Raw genomic sequence first — 16,996 nt, 5'->3', positions numbered from 1 at the left:
TGAGCCACGCCAGCTGAGCAGATTTTACTTCTTACTAGTGACCATGGAAGCCACAAATGTTATATGTTCAGTGTGCCAAGAGAAAATAATTATCAACCTAGCATTGTATACCCAATGAAACTATCTGTCAAGAACTAGGGCAGCCCTGGCTGGGTAGCTCAGTTGGTTAGAGCATTGTCCAATATGCCTGGGTTGCTGGTGGATCTCCAGTAGGTGCACATACATAAAGCAACCAATGAATGCATAAATAAGTGGAACAACAAATAGATGTCTCTCTCTTCCTCTAAAACCAATAAAGGAGGAAAAAAAAGAACTTAAGTCAATAGTTGAGAATATCCCTACAAGGAAAAGAGCATAAGCAAATGGGTTTACAAGTAAGGTCAATAAAACATTCAAGAAACAGATAATTCCAATGTTGCACAATTTCTTCCTCAATATATTAAGAGTGGAAAAACTCCTTAATTTATTTGATGAAGTTAGCATAATTTGAACACCAGACTTGGGCAAGACAGTACATAAGCAAGGAAAATCATAGACCAATATAATTTATAACTGAGATGCAAAAATTATAAATAAAATATTAATTAAAATATTAATAAAATGCCACAATCTAAAAAATACCATGAACAAGCTGGGTTTATCTCAGGAACAGAAATAAAATTTATTAATAAATTAGAAAAGAACCCTAGCTGGTTGGGCTCAGTGGATAGGGTGTCAGCCTGCGGACTGAAGTGTCCCAGGTTCAATTCTGGTTAAGGGCACATGCCTGGGTTGTGGGCTCAGTCCCCAGTGGTGGTTGTGCAGGAGGCAGCCAATCAATGATTCTCTCTCATCATTGATGTTTCTATCTCTCTCTCTCTCTCCCTGCCTCTCTGAAATAAAAATATATTTTTTTAAAAAAGAAAATTTATGTCATTGGGCATTTTAAATTAAATGAGACAAATTATATCGTTATCTCAATAGATACAGAAAAGTGTATGATAAACATTTATTTATAATAAAAATCTGTGAGTGAACTAGGAATTGAAAGGGGCTTTCTTTACTTAATATGCTACATTTTCAAAAACCATACAGCAGACAACTTACATAATGGTGAATTGTTGAAATCATTTGTTTGAAAATGCCTTCAGGTATACAGCATAAGGAGTCAAGGACAGAGCTGAAACAGTGAGGAGATGACTGCAATTATCCTGGTGGTGTCTGGACCAGGGTGAGAGCTATCTGTGGAGGAGGGGAATGTGAAGCAGTTGATGCTAGCTAGATTTTTTTTTTTTTAATATATATATATTTTTTAATTGATTTTTTTTACAGAGAGGAAGGAAGAGGGATAGAGAGCTAGAAACATCGATGAGAGAGAAACATCGATCAGCTGCCTCCTGCACACCCCCTACCGGGGATGTGCCCACAACCAAGGTACATGCCCTTGACTGGAATCGAACCTGGGACCCTTGAGTCCGAAGGCTGACACTCTATCCACTGAGCCAAACCAGTCAGGGCATGTTAGCTAGATTTTGAAAACAAGGCAGCCAGGATTTGCTGATAAATCAGATGTAGGGAGTGAGAGACAGAGAGCTCAAGGATCATCCTGAAGTTTATATCGGAACTCCTGGAGGGTTTGATCTGCTATTACTTGAGAAGGGGAAGGTGGAAGGGGATAGGCAAACTTGGATTGGGCGACAATCAAGAGCCCTGCTTTGTTTGTTTATTTGTTTATCTATTTATGAATTACTAGGGCCCGATGTATGAAATTCGTGCAAGAGTAGGCCTTCCTTCCCCTGGCTTACCTCTGGCACCTGGGACCTGGGCTTCCCTCAGGCTGCCAGCACTCAGGACCGGGACTGGGCTTCGCCCCCCTCCCCCTCCCCTCCCGCTTCCTCCCACAGCCAGCTGGTTGGTGGCCTGGGCCTCCTTCTGTGGGGCGATCATGGGGCAATGGCCAGGGCCTCCAACCAATCGCATCGCATTCGCCTGGCTGGCCTGGCATTAGTGGGTGTCATAGTGTGGTCCTGGATGGTCCTTCCGCTGTTCGGCCATTGGGTCGATTTGCATATTGCACTTTTATTATATAGGATTATTTTTAGGAGCCCTGCTTTGGACAGGTAGAGTTTGGATGCCTATAGACACCCAATGGAGATGTCAAGGAGGCATCTGTTAGGAGATGCGAATTCAGGTGATAGGAATAAAAATTGGGGCATTGTCCGTGAATAGAGGTTTTTTTTAAAATTTATTTTATTTATTTTTTTTTACAGAGAGGAAGGGAGAGGGAAAGAGTTAGAAACATCGATCAGCTGCTTCCTGAACACCTCCACACCTCCTACCGGAGATGTGCCTGCAACCAAGGTACATGCCCTTGACCGGAATCGAACCTGGGACCTTTCAGTCCTCAGGCCGACGCTCTATCCACTGAGCCAAACCAATCAGGGCCGTGAATAGAGGTTTTAAAAAGCATATGAGTTACAGGACATGTAACATAGAGTTTTGGGGATGAAGGGTTCTTAAATTTGGGGAGTTAGGAACAACAGACTGAAAATATGGAAAATCAGAAGAGTGTTGCAGACAATGGCAAAAGCAAAGTGGGCCTCCTGGGTGGGTGTTACCCAGATGTGGCCTCAGTGAGGAGTCTTCACCACCTGAGGAACTAGCATCATTAGCCCAAGGCTGCTAGAGGATTGCATTCCTGCTCAGATCAGCCCAGTTAGGCCAGTGATCTTGTAAGAGGGATTCTGGTGTAATTGCGCCCTCTGCTGGCCAGGACAGATATCAGCCCCATTTCCAACAACAATAATGGTTATTATTATATACAGTATTTTATTTTTTAAAATATATTTTTATTGTTTTTTTTTCTTTACATCGACCAGCTGCCTCCTGCACCCCCCCCCACCACCACCCCCCCCCACCGGGAATGTGCCCGCAACCAATGTACATGCCCCTTACCGGAATCGAACCTGGGACCTTTCAGTCCGCAGGCCGACGCTCTATCCACAGAGCCAAACCCGTTTCGGCTGTTTTTTTTTTTTTTTTTTTTTTCAGAGAAAGAGGAAGGGAAAGGAAGACAGAAATAGAAACATCGATGTGTTGCCTCCTGAACGTTCCCCCGCCCTCCACTGGGGATCGAGGTCCAAACCTGGGCATGTGCCCTGATGGGGAGTCGAACCACTGACTTCTTGGTGCATGGGTTGACGCTCAACCACTGAGCACACCAGCTAGGCTACAGTATTTTATATTGCTACTAGAGGCCGGTGCCCAAAATCATGCACAGGTGGGGTCCCTCAGGGTGGCCTGTGGGGATCGGGCCCCAGCTCATGCCCCCAGCCTCGCAGCCCCACCTGGCACCTAGCAGTGGCCTGGCGCCGCCCACTCACATGCTCCACCATCCTGCTGTGATCCAGCTCTCTGGGCCCATCAGGGTGGCAGCACCCCCACTGCCACCTGCTGCCAGCGAGCCCGGATGCCCGCCATGTTCTGCCCCGCCCCCTGGTGGTCAGAGCATGTCATAGTGAGTGGTTGAACTCCTGGTCGAACAATTTGTATATTAGCCTTTTATTATATAGGATTATTATTAGAACACAGCCAGTGCTTAATAAATCCATGACCCAGCCTCTTTTATCCCTGTGCAGCATGGAGGCTGGCACTAATGGGGATGTATATGTAGGTGTACATCGAATGAATGAATGAACGAATGAATGATGCGGCCAGATTCTGCATCTCAGGCTCCCCTTCTGTAAATCTGGGATTCCTTCTTTCATTGAAGGAAATAAGGTTGATTTTATTGATTGAAAGAGAGAAACGTTGATGATCTATTGCCTCCCCAGGGGATTGAACCCGCAACCTGGGTATGTGCCCTGACCGAGAATGGAACCCGCAACCTGGGTATGTGCCCTGACCAAGAATGGAACCCGCAACCTTTTGGTGGAAGGGAGGACGCTCCAACCAACTGACCAACCGGCCAGGGCACAAGACAGCAAAGCGCTGCTGTGGGAGCGAACCCCAGGCCCGGAGAGGCCCAGCGTGTCCGTTGCCATGGTCCCCGTGACGCTCTCCCAGGGCTTCCGCGAACCTTACGCCTCACGTGACGCTACCCAATATGGCGCGGCCCAGGATGTTTCACTGTCCACGTGGTTCTGGCAGGCAAGATGGCGGCGGCATCCAACCCGACTTCCTTGGAGTCAGCTCCGCGGATCTTGCGACTGGTGGCCGAGTGCAGCCGCTCCAGGGCCCGGGCAGGCGAGCTGCGGCTGCCGCACGGGCCGGTGGCCACTCCAGTGTTCATGCCCGTGGGCACGCAGGCCACCATGAAGGGCATCACTGCGGAGCAGCTGGACGCGCTGGGCTGCCGCATCTGCCTGGGCAACACCTACCACCTGGGTCTGAGGCCGGTGGGTGGGCTGTGCCAGTACGGGGTGGTGGCGGAGCTTGGGGAGCCCTGGGGTACCCCCTAGGTACGGGTATGCCTCTAAAAGTGAACCGACAAACCGCCTGTTAAGCGCCCCCGGAGGTCCAGGCCTGGTGCTGTGATTGAGGGAGCGGCGGGGACCCAGTTTGGCCATCCCTGTCCCCCCACATGAGCTCCCAGCGTGGCGCGCACCCCTTACAGGACTCTTCGCCCCCTCACCCCCCAACCCAGGGCCCGGAGCTGATCCAGAAAGCCCAAGGTCTGCACGGCTTCATGAACTGGCCCCACAATCTGCTGACGGTGAGGTGGGATCGGGGAGGGGCTGCGAGGACGCTCCTTGGAGGTGAATCTCGCCTAACACCGCTCCGGACTGCCCCGCGGTGGGTTTCCCCCAGGACAGCGGCGGCTTCCAGATGGTGTCCCTGGTGTCCCTGTCCGAGGTGACGGAGGAGGGCGTCCGCTTCCGCTCCCCCTACGACGGCGACGAGACCCTTCTGAGCCCGGAGCGGTCCGTGGAGATCCAGAACGCGCTGGGTGAGCAGATCGCGGGGAGCGGCCCCTTCCCTGCCTTTCCAGGGTAGCGGCGAGGCGGGCCGGTCCCTATAGGTTGTGTGCCTTTAGGCAAGTCACTCCCCTTCCTTGAGCTGCAGTTGGGCCGACGCAAATGCAGATAGTTCACAAGATTCGTGATGGAATGTCGGTAAATTTCTGCACAGTGCCTGGCCTGTTGTTTCTTTTATTGCTGTTATTACTCTTAAACTGTAAATTAATTGGGCAAAGATATGTTGAAATCATGGGGGCAACAACAGAGGGTTGGGGAGGCTTTAGGCCCCTACCATCTACATCCCCCATTCCTTGATGAGGACAATGAGCATTTTCTCCATCGTGTAAAGTGCTATGGAAACACGGGTTCAAACCTTCCCATCTTCCAACCAAATGGTGCTTTCAAGTCCCTCCACGTATATACAGGTCCTTCAGCTCCTACACATAGTCATAGGGCTGGGTGTCACCTCACCCATGGAACTTAGTCTACAGGGAGACAGGCATTAGTGAGAATGTCATAATTAGGGGGAAAAACTGGAGGTAGAATGTGTTGTATGAAAAAACAAAACCACAGAAAACACATCTTTCCCCTTAAATCCTTCCCTGAGGAAATATTTTTATTGATTTTTAGAGAGGAAGGTAGAGAGAGAGAAACATCTCTTAGAGAGAAACATCGAGGGGTTACCCCTCTGAAGTGCCCCCACTGGGGATCAAACCCCCAACCTTTTGGTGTATAGGAGGACACTCCAACCAACTGAGCCACCTGGCCAGGGCTCTTTTTTTTTTTTTTTTTTAAATATATTTTATTGATTTTTTTACAGAGAGAAAGGGAGAGGGATAGAGAGTTAGAAACATCGATGAGAGAGATACATCGACCAGCTGCCTCCTGCACATCCCCCACTGGGGATATGCCCGCAACCAATGTACATGCCCTTGACCGGAATCGAACCTGGGACCCTTCAGTCCGCAGACCGACGCTCTATCCACTGAGCCAAACCGGTTTTGGCTCTGTTTTACTTTTTAAAATTTTGGGGTACTTTGAACATTTGGAACCATGTGTATTATTTTTTTCAAATGAGTTATTTAAAATTTTCTTAAAGGCACATCTCTCTCTCTCTCTCTCTCTCTCTCTCTCTCTCTATATCTATATATATATATATATATAAAAGCCTAAGCGACTGTCGCAACCGAAACAACCGAATGGATGACCTAACAGGCTGCGTGGGGTGACCAGGCTGGCAGGGGTGTTAGTGAGGGCTGACCAAATGACTGAGCAGCGGGCTGTGTGGGGTGACCAGTCTGGCAGGGGGTTAGTGAGGGCTGACCAAACAACTGAACAGCAGGGTGCGTGGAGCGACCAGGCCGGCAGGGGGGGCAGTTGGGGGCGACCAGGCCAGCGGGGGGTGCAGTTGGGGCTAACCAGGCCAGTAGGGGGGCCAGTTGGGGGTGACCAGGCTGGCGGGGGGGCAGTTAGGGGTGACCAGGCCAGCTGGGGGGACAGTTGGGGGTGACCAGGCCAGCAGAGGGGGCAGTTAGGGGTGATCAGATAGGCAGGCAGGTGAGCAGTTAGGAGCCAGTGGTCCTGGACATCCCCCGAGGGGTCCCGGATTAGAGAGGGTGCAGGCTGGGCTGAGGGGACCCCTGCCCCATGCACAAATTTCATGCCCTGGGCCTCTAGTCTCTGTATATAAAAGCCTAAGCTCGACTGTCGGACCGGTAGCTATGACACACACTGACCATCATGGGGCAGATGCTCAACGCAGGAGCTGCCGAGCGACAGTAACTTTGCAGAGTGCCCTCTCGCACTTCGGGACTTCTCAGGGGATGTAGGACTACTGGTTCTGGCCTGATTTCTGCAGGCCAGGCCGAGGGACCCCACATGCTGGAGGGACCCCGCTCACTCTGCAGACGTCCTTGAGCCCAGGTGCAGCCGGCGGGGAGGGACTGAGGGAGGTTGGCTCCAGGGTGTGTCCTGCCTGTCTCGCCCAGTCCCGCCCCACCAGTCACCTTCTAATTAATTTCCTTTCAATGTGCACGAATCTGTGCACCAGGCCTCTATTGTAAATATAAATTTGGGACTGTGACCATGGAGGCCAAGTTCATGGCCTCAGTCTCAAGGAGGGCTGCCCTAGGCCTAAAACCTGTGGATGAGAAGAAATAAACTAGATGTCCAAAGGATGCAACCAGTGCAAAGGACCCGAGGCAGGACTAAGATTGGCGTGTTGGAAGAGTGTAAGGAGATGTGTCTCACTGGAGCATGGAAGGGGAGAGTGGGAGGTGAGGACAGGGAGGTGACTTGAGCAGGTCCTGCAGGGCCTCCTGAGTTTTGATTTGTTCTTTAAAGAAAAAAAAAATTGAACAAGAATACATTTTATATAAATTTCTATATAAAAACGAGTACAGAAAACAGTGCTCTTCCCACGCCTGTCCTCTATCCATCTCCTTTACTCCCACAGGCGACCACTGTTTCTAGTTTCTTGAATATTCTTCCCGAGTTTATGTAGATACAAGCGAGTTCAAATCTGTTCTAATTTTTTCTCATTATGAGAGCATGCTATTTATAGAACATTCTTTCTGTACCTTCCAATAAAACTCTTTTAGCCTGGCCATTGTAGCTCAGTGGTTGAGCATTGACCCATGAACCAGGAGGTTACGGTTCGATTATCGGTGAGGGCACATGCCTGGGTTTTGTGCTTGATCCCCAGTAGTGGGTGTGCTGGAGGCAGCCAGTCAATGATTCTCTCTCATCATTGATGTTTCTGTCTCTCTCTCCCTCTCCCTTTCTCTCTTTGAAATCCAAAAAACAAACAAACAAAAATATACAGCCCTAGCTGGTTTGGCTCAATGGATAGAGCGTCAGTCTGTGGACTGAAGGGTCCCAGGTTCGATTCTGGTCAAGGGTATGTATCTTGGTTGCAGGCTCCTCCCAGCCCAGGCCCCGATCCCGGCTCGTGCAGGAGGCAACCAATCTATGTGGTTCTATCACATCAGTGTTTCTCTCTGTCTTTCCCTCTTTCTTCCACTATTCCTAAAAATCAATGGAAAAATATCCTTGGGCAAGGATTAACAAAAGAACAAAAAGAAAACATTAACATTTTTTTAAAAATGTATTTTATTTTAAAATTTCATTTATTGATTTGAGAGAGAGAGAGAGAGAGAGAGAGAGAGAGAAACATTAATTTGTTGTTCCACTTATTTATGCATTCATTAGTTGAATTGGTTGATTCTTGTGTGTGCCCTAACCAGGATGAAACCTGCAACCCAGGTGTATCTGGGCAATGCTCTATCCAACTCAGCTGCCCGACTAGGGCTCTTGCATTTAAAAAGAAATTATGCAAACTTTTAAGTATATGCCAAATCAGATACAACACCATCCACCTGTCACCCAGTTTCAACAATCATCACGTCATGGCCATTATGTTAAATATTTCATAAAATTCTGTAAAGCCTCCTGAGCTTGGAGGTTTTTTTGTTTGTTTGTTTGTTTCTGTGGGTTTTGACAATGAATTAAATTTAACATGTTGATAGGGCTATCAGATTTTGTGTTTTGTCTTGGATTAGATTTGGTAAGTTGGATTTTTCAAGGAATTTGGCCATTTCTTGAACTTTATTTCAACTTTCCTGGCGTAAAGTTAATCATAATCTCTTATCCTCTTTTAAAAAAATATTTTTATTGATTTCAAGAGAGGAAGGGATAGGGAGAGAGAGATAGAAACATCAATGATGAGAGAGAATCGTTGATCGGCTGCCTCCTGCATGCCCCCTACTGGGGATCGAGCCCAAAACCTGGGCATGTGCCCTTGACCAGAATCGAACCCAGGACCCTTCAGTCCGCTATCCACTGAGCCAAACCGGCTAGGGCAAGAAACTGGTTTCTTTGCCTGTTAGTGTTACCCTGACCACTTCCCTGTGGTGTTGAGTAACAGTTTTTTTCTGTCACCTACATTTTCTGTAGGTTGGTTCTTGGATCTAGAGGTTTGAACCAGATTCAAATTGTTCCTTTTAGCAAGACAGCTTCACCATGTGTATTTCTGTTAGGAGGTGCCTGATGTCTTCCCTGCTCTCCCATGAACCATCCATGCTTCTTGCTTGGGTCTGTTACGTCATTAGGAGTTGCAAAATGGTGATGTTCTAATTCTGTCATTCATTCGAATTTACTATCCATATTACTTGTGTAAAGAGAACCATCTCTAATCTACTCCTGGGAGACCAAATAGTTTAGTTTATGTAGGAAACTTGGGATTCATTCTTTTTCCTTATTTACCAGTTTTCATCGGTTGATTTCTTAGCATTCTCTAGTAGGGGCAAACCAATGTTTAGATTTTTAGAATCACCATGAACTCATGGGTTTAAATGTATTTGATGTGTCTTAATCCATTGCAATTGGATCAATCCTTATTGATTGTCAAGTTGCCCATCTTTGCTAGTGTAGTATACTGTGCTTTTTACTATAATAATACCTGAGACTTGAGCTTTTCTAACATATAATATAGAAATTGAGAGTCCCTAATCTGAAATTCTTGGGGCCAAGAAATTTTCACATTTTAGAAAGATAAGAAGCCCCATGTATTTTATTTACTGATTGATTTTTTAGAGAGAGAGGAAGGGAGAGAGAGAAAAAAATATCGATTTGTTGTTCTACTCATTGATGCATTCATTGGTTGATTCTTGTATGTGCCCTGACTGGGGATGGAACCTGAAACCTTGGCGTAAGGGGATGATACTCTAACCAACGGAGCTACCAGGCCGGGGGCAGCAAGCCCCATTTATTGCACACACAGCGTCTCAGTGGTGTGTGGGGCAGTACCCTGTGGAGTTACACTTCAATTATTTTTTTTAAAACAAATTACTACTATTTCTTTTCATACAAGGAATTTTATCTATTGTGCAAAGACAGGGTTATCTGGCTCCCCAGATGGTTCTATGCTCCATTAAAACTCTATTTCTAACTCTAGTTCTTAGAGATTACGGGATTCAAAGGCCTGTGATCATGGGCACTGGTAAGGACTACACAATATTTGGCTGCAGTTAAATCCCTGGTGTTTGAGGTATGTGGGAGCTGTGGATGCTTGCTTCTTAGTCCTGTCACAGCCCTTGAAGTAGCTGGTTTAGGAGAATAAGGCTGCTGTCTCTGCAAGGCAGGGGCAGAGGTGGGAGACAATTCCCTTTCTACCCGATCACTGCCGTCTTGGCCTGATCCTGCGTATTCCCATTTGGGATCTGCAGCATTCTCTGTAGTCTCTGTTCTGACCTTGGTACTGAGGGGCCAGTACTTGAAACAACTTTGGGATCAAGTCTTTCTCTGTGAGCGAGAGAAAGGCATGGCTTGTTCGTTGGTGTTTCCCAGCATCCCACCGTCGATGAGCTGCTCAGTGTAGCCCCTCATCTCATCCACATGCGCCCATGATGCCTGATTTGTTAGTGTCACATTAGTCCTGTAAGCAAGTTCCACAATAGGTGGATGCAGGCCTGGGGCCAACGCCCAGGCGGTGCAGTATGCGGCCATGGGAGATGGTTGCAGTGAACATACAGCTGCCTGTTCCTTGCTTCGCCCAGCCTCCTGGAGACGGGAACTCCCATCTTAACCATTTTTAAGTGTCCAGTTCTATGGCATTAAGTACCTTCACACTGTTGTGCAAACATCCATACCATCCAACTCCAGAATTCTTTTCATCTTGCAAAACCGAGACTCTGTCCCTATTAAACAGTAACTCCACATTCTTCTCTCTCCCTGCCTCTGGCACTACTCTGAGAATTTGACTACTCTAGGGATCGCACATAAGTGAACACATAGAGTATTTGTCTTTTTGTGACCGGCTTATTTCATTAGCATGATATCCTCAAGGTTCATCCATGCTGTAGGATGTGTTGGAATCTCCTTTCCAAGGCTTTATAATATTCCATTGTATGTCTGTATCACCTTTTGTTTATCTGTTCATCTATTGATGGACACTTGGGTTGCTTTCACCTTTTAGCTCTTGTGAATAATACTATGAATATGGCTGCCCAAATATCTCTTCAAGACCCTACTTTTAATTCTTGGGAGCATATATCCAGAAGTGGAATTACTAGACCATAGGGTATACACTTCACTTTTATTGATTAACACTTTATATGAATGCTTATGCTACATTGGATTTTTGAAAGGATTATAACCATCTTGGGTTTTACTACCAAATGAGTGCATCATAAACGTAAGAAAAAGCCTTTGATTTTGAGAGTGTCTGGATTTGTGAATGGTGGGGAAGGTATGTGGGAGCTGTGGATGCTTGCCCTTTGTTAAGGACTGGACCATGGTTTATTAACCAGCTCCCTGCTGATGGACACTTGGGTTCCCATCTTGCTGTTGTTGCCACACATCACTTTGTAGGCACAATGTTTTGTTCTTGAAGGGTAAATTTGCAGAAGTGGGATTTTATTCTATATTCCAGGGAAGGGGTTAACTGAGGAGGGCTGGGATTAGCTGGGGGAGGCAAGAACAGATAAGGCATTTTGGAAGCTCCCTCTAGCTGCTGTATAAACAGGTTGGGGTATTAAGTGGGAGTCAGCAAGACCCAAGGAAGGACTTTTGGTGTCCAGTTTACCTCCAACAGGTTGGGGCTTTCCTAGTGACAGTATTCCATTTTCCAACCCCGCCCCAGGCTCAGACATCATCATGCAGCTAGATGACGTGGTCAGCAGCACTGTGACGGGGCCACGTGTGGAGGAGGCCATGTACAGGTGTGTGTGTGAGCACGGATACATTAGGGGAGGGGTTCTGATCCTCCAGCCGTGGTCTCCCTGTCCTTCACCAGGCCCAAATGGCTGATTGATCCTGTTGCAGATCAATCCGCTGGCTAGACCGGTGCATTGCAGCCCATCGGAGGCAAGACAAGCAGAATCTCTTTGCTATCATCCAGGGTGGGCTGGACGCGGATCTCCGGGCTGCCTGCCTCGAAGGTAGAGCCATGTTCAGTGGGACCGGGTTTGTCACATCGCCGAGGGCCCCACACGGGCCTGGCATGCTCAGGCAGTGGTTGTTAATGGGTGAGAGGGTTCTCCAGGCAGAAGGAACGGCTTAAGCAAAGGCTCAGAAGCAGAATGGAGTAGAGTATTTGTAGAATAATAGCAATTCCAATAGCCATCAATTTTTGGGTGTTCACCTTCCACTATGCCAAGTGCTGGTCATGGATTGACCCACTGAGGTTTTTTTGTTGTTAATCACCTGAGGATGTTTTTTCCATTAAGTGAGGGACTGGGGGAGAGAGAGCGATTGATGTGAGACACATCGATTGGTTTGTCTCCTGCATGCCCTGGCCCAGGGCTGGGATCAAACCTACAACCTTGGTACGTGCCCTTGACCGGGAATGGAACCTGCGACCCTTTGGTGTGGGGGCCGGTGCTCTAACCACTTAGCAACACTGACTGGCCAGGGTGACCCATTGAGGTTTTTTTTTTTTCCATTGAGTTTTTTTTTTAAATTATATTTTTATTGATTTCAGAGAGCAAGGAAGAGGAAGAGAGAGATAGAAACATAAATTATGATGAGAGAATCATTGATCAGCTGCCTCCAGCACACCCCCTACCGGTGATCAAGCCTGCAACCTGGGCATGTGCCCTGATAGGGAATCGCACTGTGACCTCCTGGTTTATAGGTCGAGGCTGGGCAACCCATTGAGTTTTCATAACCATCCTATAAGGTGGGAACTATCAGTTCCTGAGGTTGCAGAAGGGAAAACTAAGGCAGAGAGCTCTTAAGTCACTTACCCAAAGCTAGACAGTTTGGGTATTACGGAGCTGGGATTTGGACCAGGCCTTGATCTCTAGGACCTATAGCATTCATTAATTGATATACTGAGATGCTAGGAAGTCATGGAGGGATGTTGAGTGGGAGAGTGACAGGAACCAATGGGGAACCAAGGAAAACTGGTAGGCAGGAAGCAGAGGCCCATGAGGAAGCTGGAGTAGTTGCCTAGGGAAAGGGTGACTGCGGCCTAAAGCCGAGGCTGTGGCCAAAGAGATGAAGGGGAAGAAGAAATGGGGGCAGAGAGGATGAGGGGGAGGAGGAAGAAGAGGAGGAGCAGCATTCCCTTTTGCCTGGTTGCCCCTCACCTTACCCTGTACCCCCAGAGATGACCAAGAGGGACGTGCCTGGCTTTGCCATCGGGGGACTGAGCGGGGGTGAGAGCAAGGACCAGTTCTGGAAGATGGTGGCACTGAGCACTTCAAGGCTGCCTAAGGACAAGCCCCGATACCTGATGGGGGTTGGGTATGTCCAAAAGCAGGGAAACAGCTGTACCTGTGGGATAGCGGATTTCTGGCGACCCTGAAACCCCTCCTCCCTCGGTGTGTGTTAGGGGAAAGGACACAGCCCTGCCTGGGAGGGGACTAAGGACACGGCCCTCTGCTGGGGACTGCTGTGAAGGTCCCAGTCTAGGAGGCGTCTGAGGGTCCGGAAGCGGGTCTGGTTGTATGACCAGGGCTTGAGAGATTCTCTGCTCCCCTCCACCCCCCATGGCCCCACCCCCAGCTATGCCACTGATCTGGTGGTCTGCGTGGCTCTTGGATGCGACATGTTCGACTGCGTTTTCCCCACGAGGACAGCGGTGAGGCCTTGGGCAGTGGGTAGTCGGGGTGGGCCTGTTGATGGGCCAGGGTTGGGGTGGGGCCAGAAAAGGTGAAGACCTGGTGGTTGACCTGCCTTCCCCACCCCTTTCCTCCCTCAGCGCTTTGGCTCTGCCCTGGTGCCTACGGGGAACCTGCAGCTGAAGAAGAAGCAGTTCCAGAAGGACTTCCGCCCCATAGACCCTAAGTGTGCCTGTCCCACTTGCCAGAAGTAGGGAAGGATGGGGCTGGAGGCTGGGGGAAGGAGTGGAGGGGTGCAGGACCCTACACTGCTCAGCCTTGACTTCCTGTCCCCAGGCACAGCCGTGCCTTCCTGCATGCACTACTTCACAGCGACAACACTGCAGCCCTGCACCACCTCACTGTTCACAACATCGCCTACCAGGTGGGCCCATGGTCTGGGTGGACAAGCCGGGGTGGGAGTGGGGTCTCCTGGGTGCAGTGGCTGACACTGACACTTCCACCCCATAGCTGCAGCTGATGGGCGCCCTGCGTGCCAGCATCATGGAGAAACGCTTTCCTGAGTTTGTGCGGGACTTCATGGACACCATGTATGGGGACCCCACCCTCTATCCCACCTGGGCCACTGAAGCCCTGGCCTCTGTGGGAATCTCATTGAGTTGACCCATCTTAGGGGAAGGTGGGAGGGGATGGGAGATATTGAAGGGTTGGATTTTTTATTATAATTTAGAGTGTGTCTGTTCTTTCTTGGGGCAGTGGCCTGTCTTGGTCCCCTTCTTTGTCTGAGTGTCCCTGCGGTCAATGTCCCTCATCACACATTGATTGCTGGTATCTGGAAACCACCTCTCAGCCCAGCATGTAGGAAGTACCCCAGCGGGGGAGCTGCATTCCTTTTCCTGTGGCCCAGGCCTCCTAACCCCTTGGGGGTCAGCAGTCCTGTCCTCCCCCTTTTTATAGGTCAGTAAACAGGCCCACAGAGAGGATGTAGCTTACCCAAGGTCACTACCGAGGAAGTAGTAGCCTGGCTCCAGAGCTCATGCCCTTAGCCTTGACTCTTCAAACATGTGGTGTAATCTTGCTGTCAGTAAACACAATGATAATGATAATAGGTGTGATCTAGCAGGTGCTTACACTGTGCCTGGACCTGTTCTAAATGGTTGTAATGTGCATTTAATTCTTACTGCTTTATGGTGCATGAATAGCGACTGTCCCCATTTTACAGATGAGGAAACTGAGTTTCAGGGAAATGAAGTCCCTTGGTCACCCAGCAAATAAACAGGCCCAGGATTTAACCCTGATATGGCCTATTACAGAGCTGGTGTTCTTAGAAGATAAGGGATTTTAAATTGAAAAAGTAATACATGTGTAGGACCACCATTCAAATAGCATAAAAATTCAACTGATCAGTTTGTATATTTTTTTTATTTTTTTTATTTTTTTTAATATTTTTTTGTATTATATGTGTACATATCTTACTATTACCCCCCCCACCCCACACCCACACATGCCCTCCCCCCCCAGAGTTTTGCGTCCATTGTTTATGCTTATATGCATACATACAAGTCCTTCGTTTGATTTCATAACTCCCCCACCTTTCCCAAACTTTCCCCTTGTACTTTGAAAGTCTGTTTGATGCTTTACTGTCTCTGTATCTATCTTTTTGTTCAGTTTGTATATTTTTTCAGAAACTTTCCATGTGTACATATTTTTCATGAATGTCGGTGTCCTTTAGTACCTTGCTTTTTTTCTCAGTATATTTCAAATTGTTTACATGTCAATACATGATACTTCCTTATCTCTTTTACAGCTGCCACATAGTATTTATTTAGCTCCAGGGAAACACCCTAACTGGGTTAACTGGGTGTTTCCAGGTTTCTGCTACTCTGGTCAAGGCAGAAACCTGTTCCTTACTGGGTGGCTTCAGCATTCTTTGGACTCCGCAGTTTCTCTCTGGCCCATCTATGCCCAGAGGAATTAAATTACTTCTTTTCTTAACGTGTCTTTTTTCTTTTTTTAATATATTTTTTGATTTTTTACAGAGAGGAAGAGAGAGGGATAGATAGTTAGAATCATCGATGAGAGCGAAACATCGATCAGCTGCCTCTTGCACACACCCCTACTGGGGATGTGCCCGCAACCAAGGTACATGCCCTGGACCGGAATCGAACCTGGGACCTTTCAGTCCGCAGGCCGACGCTCTATCCACTGAGCCAAACCGGTTTCGACTTAACGTGTCCTTTTATGGGCAGAGGATCAGTTGAGTTTCATTAGGTACTCAAAAAGATCATGATATGCTAAATTTGAAGAGTCTTGTAGTTAACCTCACCAAGACAGGACGTGAAGGGAAGGTATTCTTAGGAGAGGGCACAGCATTTGCAAAGGCATAGTGGTGTGACTTTATATAGGAATATGGGTGGGAAACAATGCCGCTTCCTAGGAATCCTTAACATCACCGGACTCTCACCTTCAAAGCATATTGGAACCCCGCGCAGTGAGCTGGTTTGCAAGCCCGGTACCGAGATGCATTCTGGGACCTGTAGTTTTCGTTAGAGTCCAGAAACTCGTGATGATTACCACTGGAAGGAAGAAGACTCAATAGACAAAAAATAATTACGAGCAAGAACGGAGATTGATTGACAGATACAGTTCTCAATCAGAGTCAAGATTCGGAGATTATGGTATTTATATGAACCAATGGGAAATTTTTAGGGAGCTAGGTAGCGTCAAATGACAAACCAGTGTCTTAAAGAATCGATCTCTAACATCATTGGCTAGCGTTGTTGATTGGAGGGTCTCTCTGCCAATAAAACTGGCGATTTTCCTGCTATCCGGGAACTCCCCTTAGTAGGCGGAGCCACCAAGTCTTTTCCGAAACACCACCTACCGGTTTTGACGTGTCGCTACCCGCTGGTATTGGCCCAAGCCTAACAGCGACAGTTCTTAACGTCCAATGAACCCGCGAGGAGGTCCCCAGGGGGCAGGGTCCCTCCGCCTTAAGCCCGTGCCTCATTTTCATTGACTGGTTTACACGAGTGGCAGCGCAGTTGGCCAATCAGGGGTGGCGCGAGGGCTTTGGGACCGGGCGGGAGGTCGCTCGGGTCGGGTGTCGCCTGAGAACCGGATGAAGTGGCGACCGTGAGGCCGAGCCGGGAGCGGGCGTCGCGCCGAGGCCCGGGCGGGCGGGGAGCAACGGCCGCGGACGCCGCGGGACCGCATCGTTGAGGGACGGGGGCAGCCGGGGAGCGCTGGGCGCTCGGGCCGGGGCCGCCGGCGCCATGGGCAATCGCGGGATGGAAGAGCTGATCCCGCTGGTCAACAAGCTGCAGGACGCCTTCAGCTCCATCGGTCAGAGTTGCCACCTGGACTTGCCTCAGATCGCTGTGGTGGGCGGCCAGAGCGCGGGCAAGAGCTCGGTGCTCGAGAACTTCGTGGGCCGGTGAGCGAACGCGGTGGCGACGGCCGGCGGGCGGTGGCCCAGGGCGCGGAGGGCGGACG

General features: G+C 48.8%; 2 protein-coding genes and 1 pseudogene across 8 annotated transcripts in view; 2 read left to right on the top strand and 1 right to left on the bottom strand.

The window, feature by feature from the left end:
- The first annotated feature begins 3,817 nt into the window (after positions 1-3,817).
- Positions 3,818-14,906, top strand: QTRT1 (queuine tRNA-ribosyltransferase catalytic subunit 1). The gene is made up of 11 exons (XM_008158047.3): positions 3,818-3,870; positions 4,129-4,376; positions 4,625-4,693; positions 4,789-4,927; positions 11,578-11,656; positions 11,760-11,875; positions 13,046-13,184; positions 13,446-13,521; positions 13,642-13,751; positions 13,838-13,925; positions 14,012-14,906. Exons 2-11 carry the CDS (start codon positions 4,134-4,136, stop codon positions 14,162-14,164), a joined length of 1,212 nt encoding a protein of 403 aa, XP_008156269.1. The 5' UTR covers positions 3,818-3,870; positions 4,129-4,133; the 3' UTR covers positions 14,165-14,906.
- On the bottom strand, positions 9,965-10,464 carry LOC103301148 (39S ribosomal protein L17, mitochondrial-like; annotated as a pseudogene).
- A 1,694-nt stretch (positions 14,907-16,600) lies between the features above and the next one.
- The window catches only part of DNM2 (dynamin 2), an 82,501-nt gene continuing 82,105 nt past the window's right edge, over positions 16,601-16,996 (top strand). For 4 of the 7 annotated variants that reach the window (XM_008158045.3, XM_008158041.3, XM_008158044.3 and 1 more), the window contains exon 1: positions 16,602-16,937. In XM_008158045.3, coding sequence (XP_008156267.1) covers positions 16,777-16,937 — 161 coding nt within the window. In that variant the 5' untranslated portion in view covers positions 16,602-16,776. Of the gene's footprint in view, positions 16,938-16,996 lie in introns of all 7 variants that reach the window. The other 3 variants (XM_008158046.3, XM_008158043.3, XM_008158042.3) reach the window with 1 other exon arrangement.

The sequence above is a fragment of the Eptesicus fuscus genome, chromosome 6 (genome assembly GCF_027574615.1).
Source record: "Eptesicus fuscus isolate TK198812 chromosome 6, DD_ASM_mEF_20220401, whole genome shotgun sequence".
Taxonomy (NCBI): domain Eukaryota; kingdom Metazoa; phylum Chordata; class Mammalia; order Chiroptera; family Vespertilionidae; genus Eptesicus; species Eptesicus fuscus.
This window is presented reverse-complemented; position numbering and strand designations above follow the sequence as displayed.

Excerpts from the sequence above, each read along its gene's own strand:
- QTRT1 (XM_008158047.3), top strand. The coding sequence starts at position 4,134 with ATGGCGGCGGCATCCAACCCGACTTCCTTGGAGTCAGCTCCGCGGATC. Across the intron at positions 13,185-13,445 it reads CGATACCTGATGGGGGTTGG|CTATGCCACTGATCTGGTGG; the intron begins GTATGTCCAAAA and ends CCCCACCCCCAG. Across the intron at positions 13,752-13,837 it reads GCCTGTCCCACTTGCCAGAA|GCACAGCCGTGCCTTCCTGC; the intron begins GTAGGGAAGGAT and ends TCCTGTCCCCAG.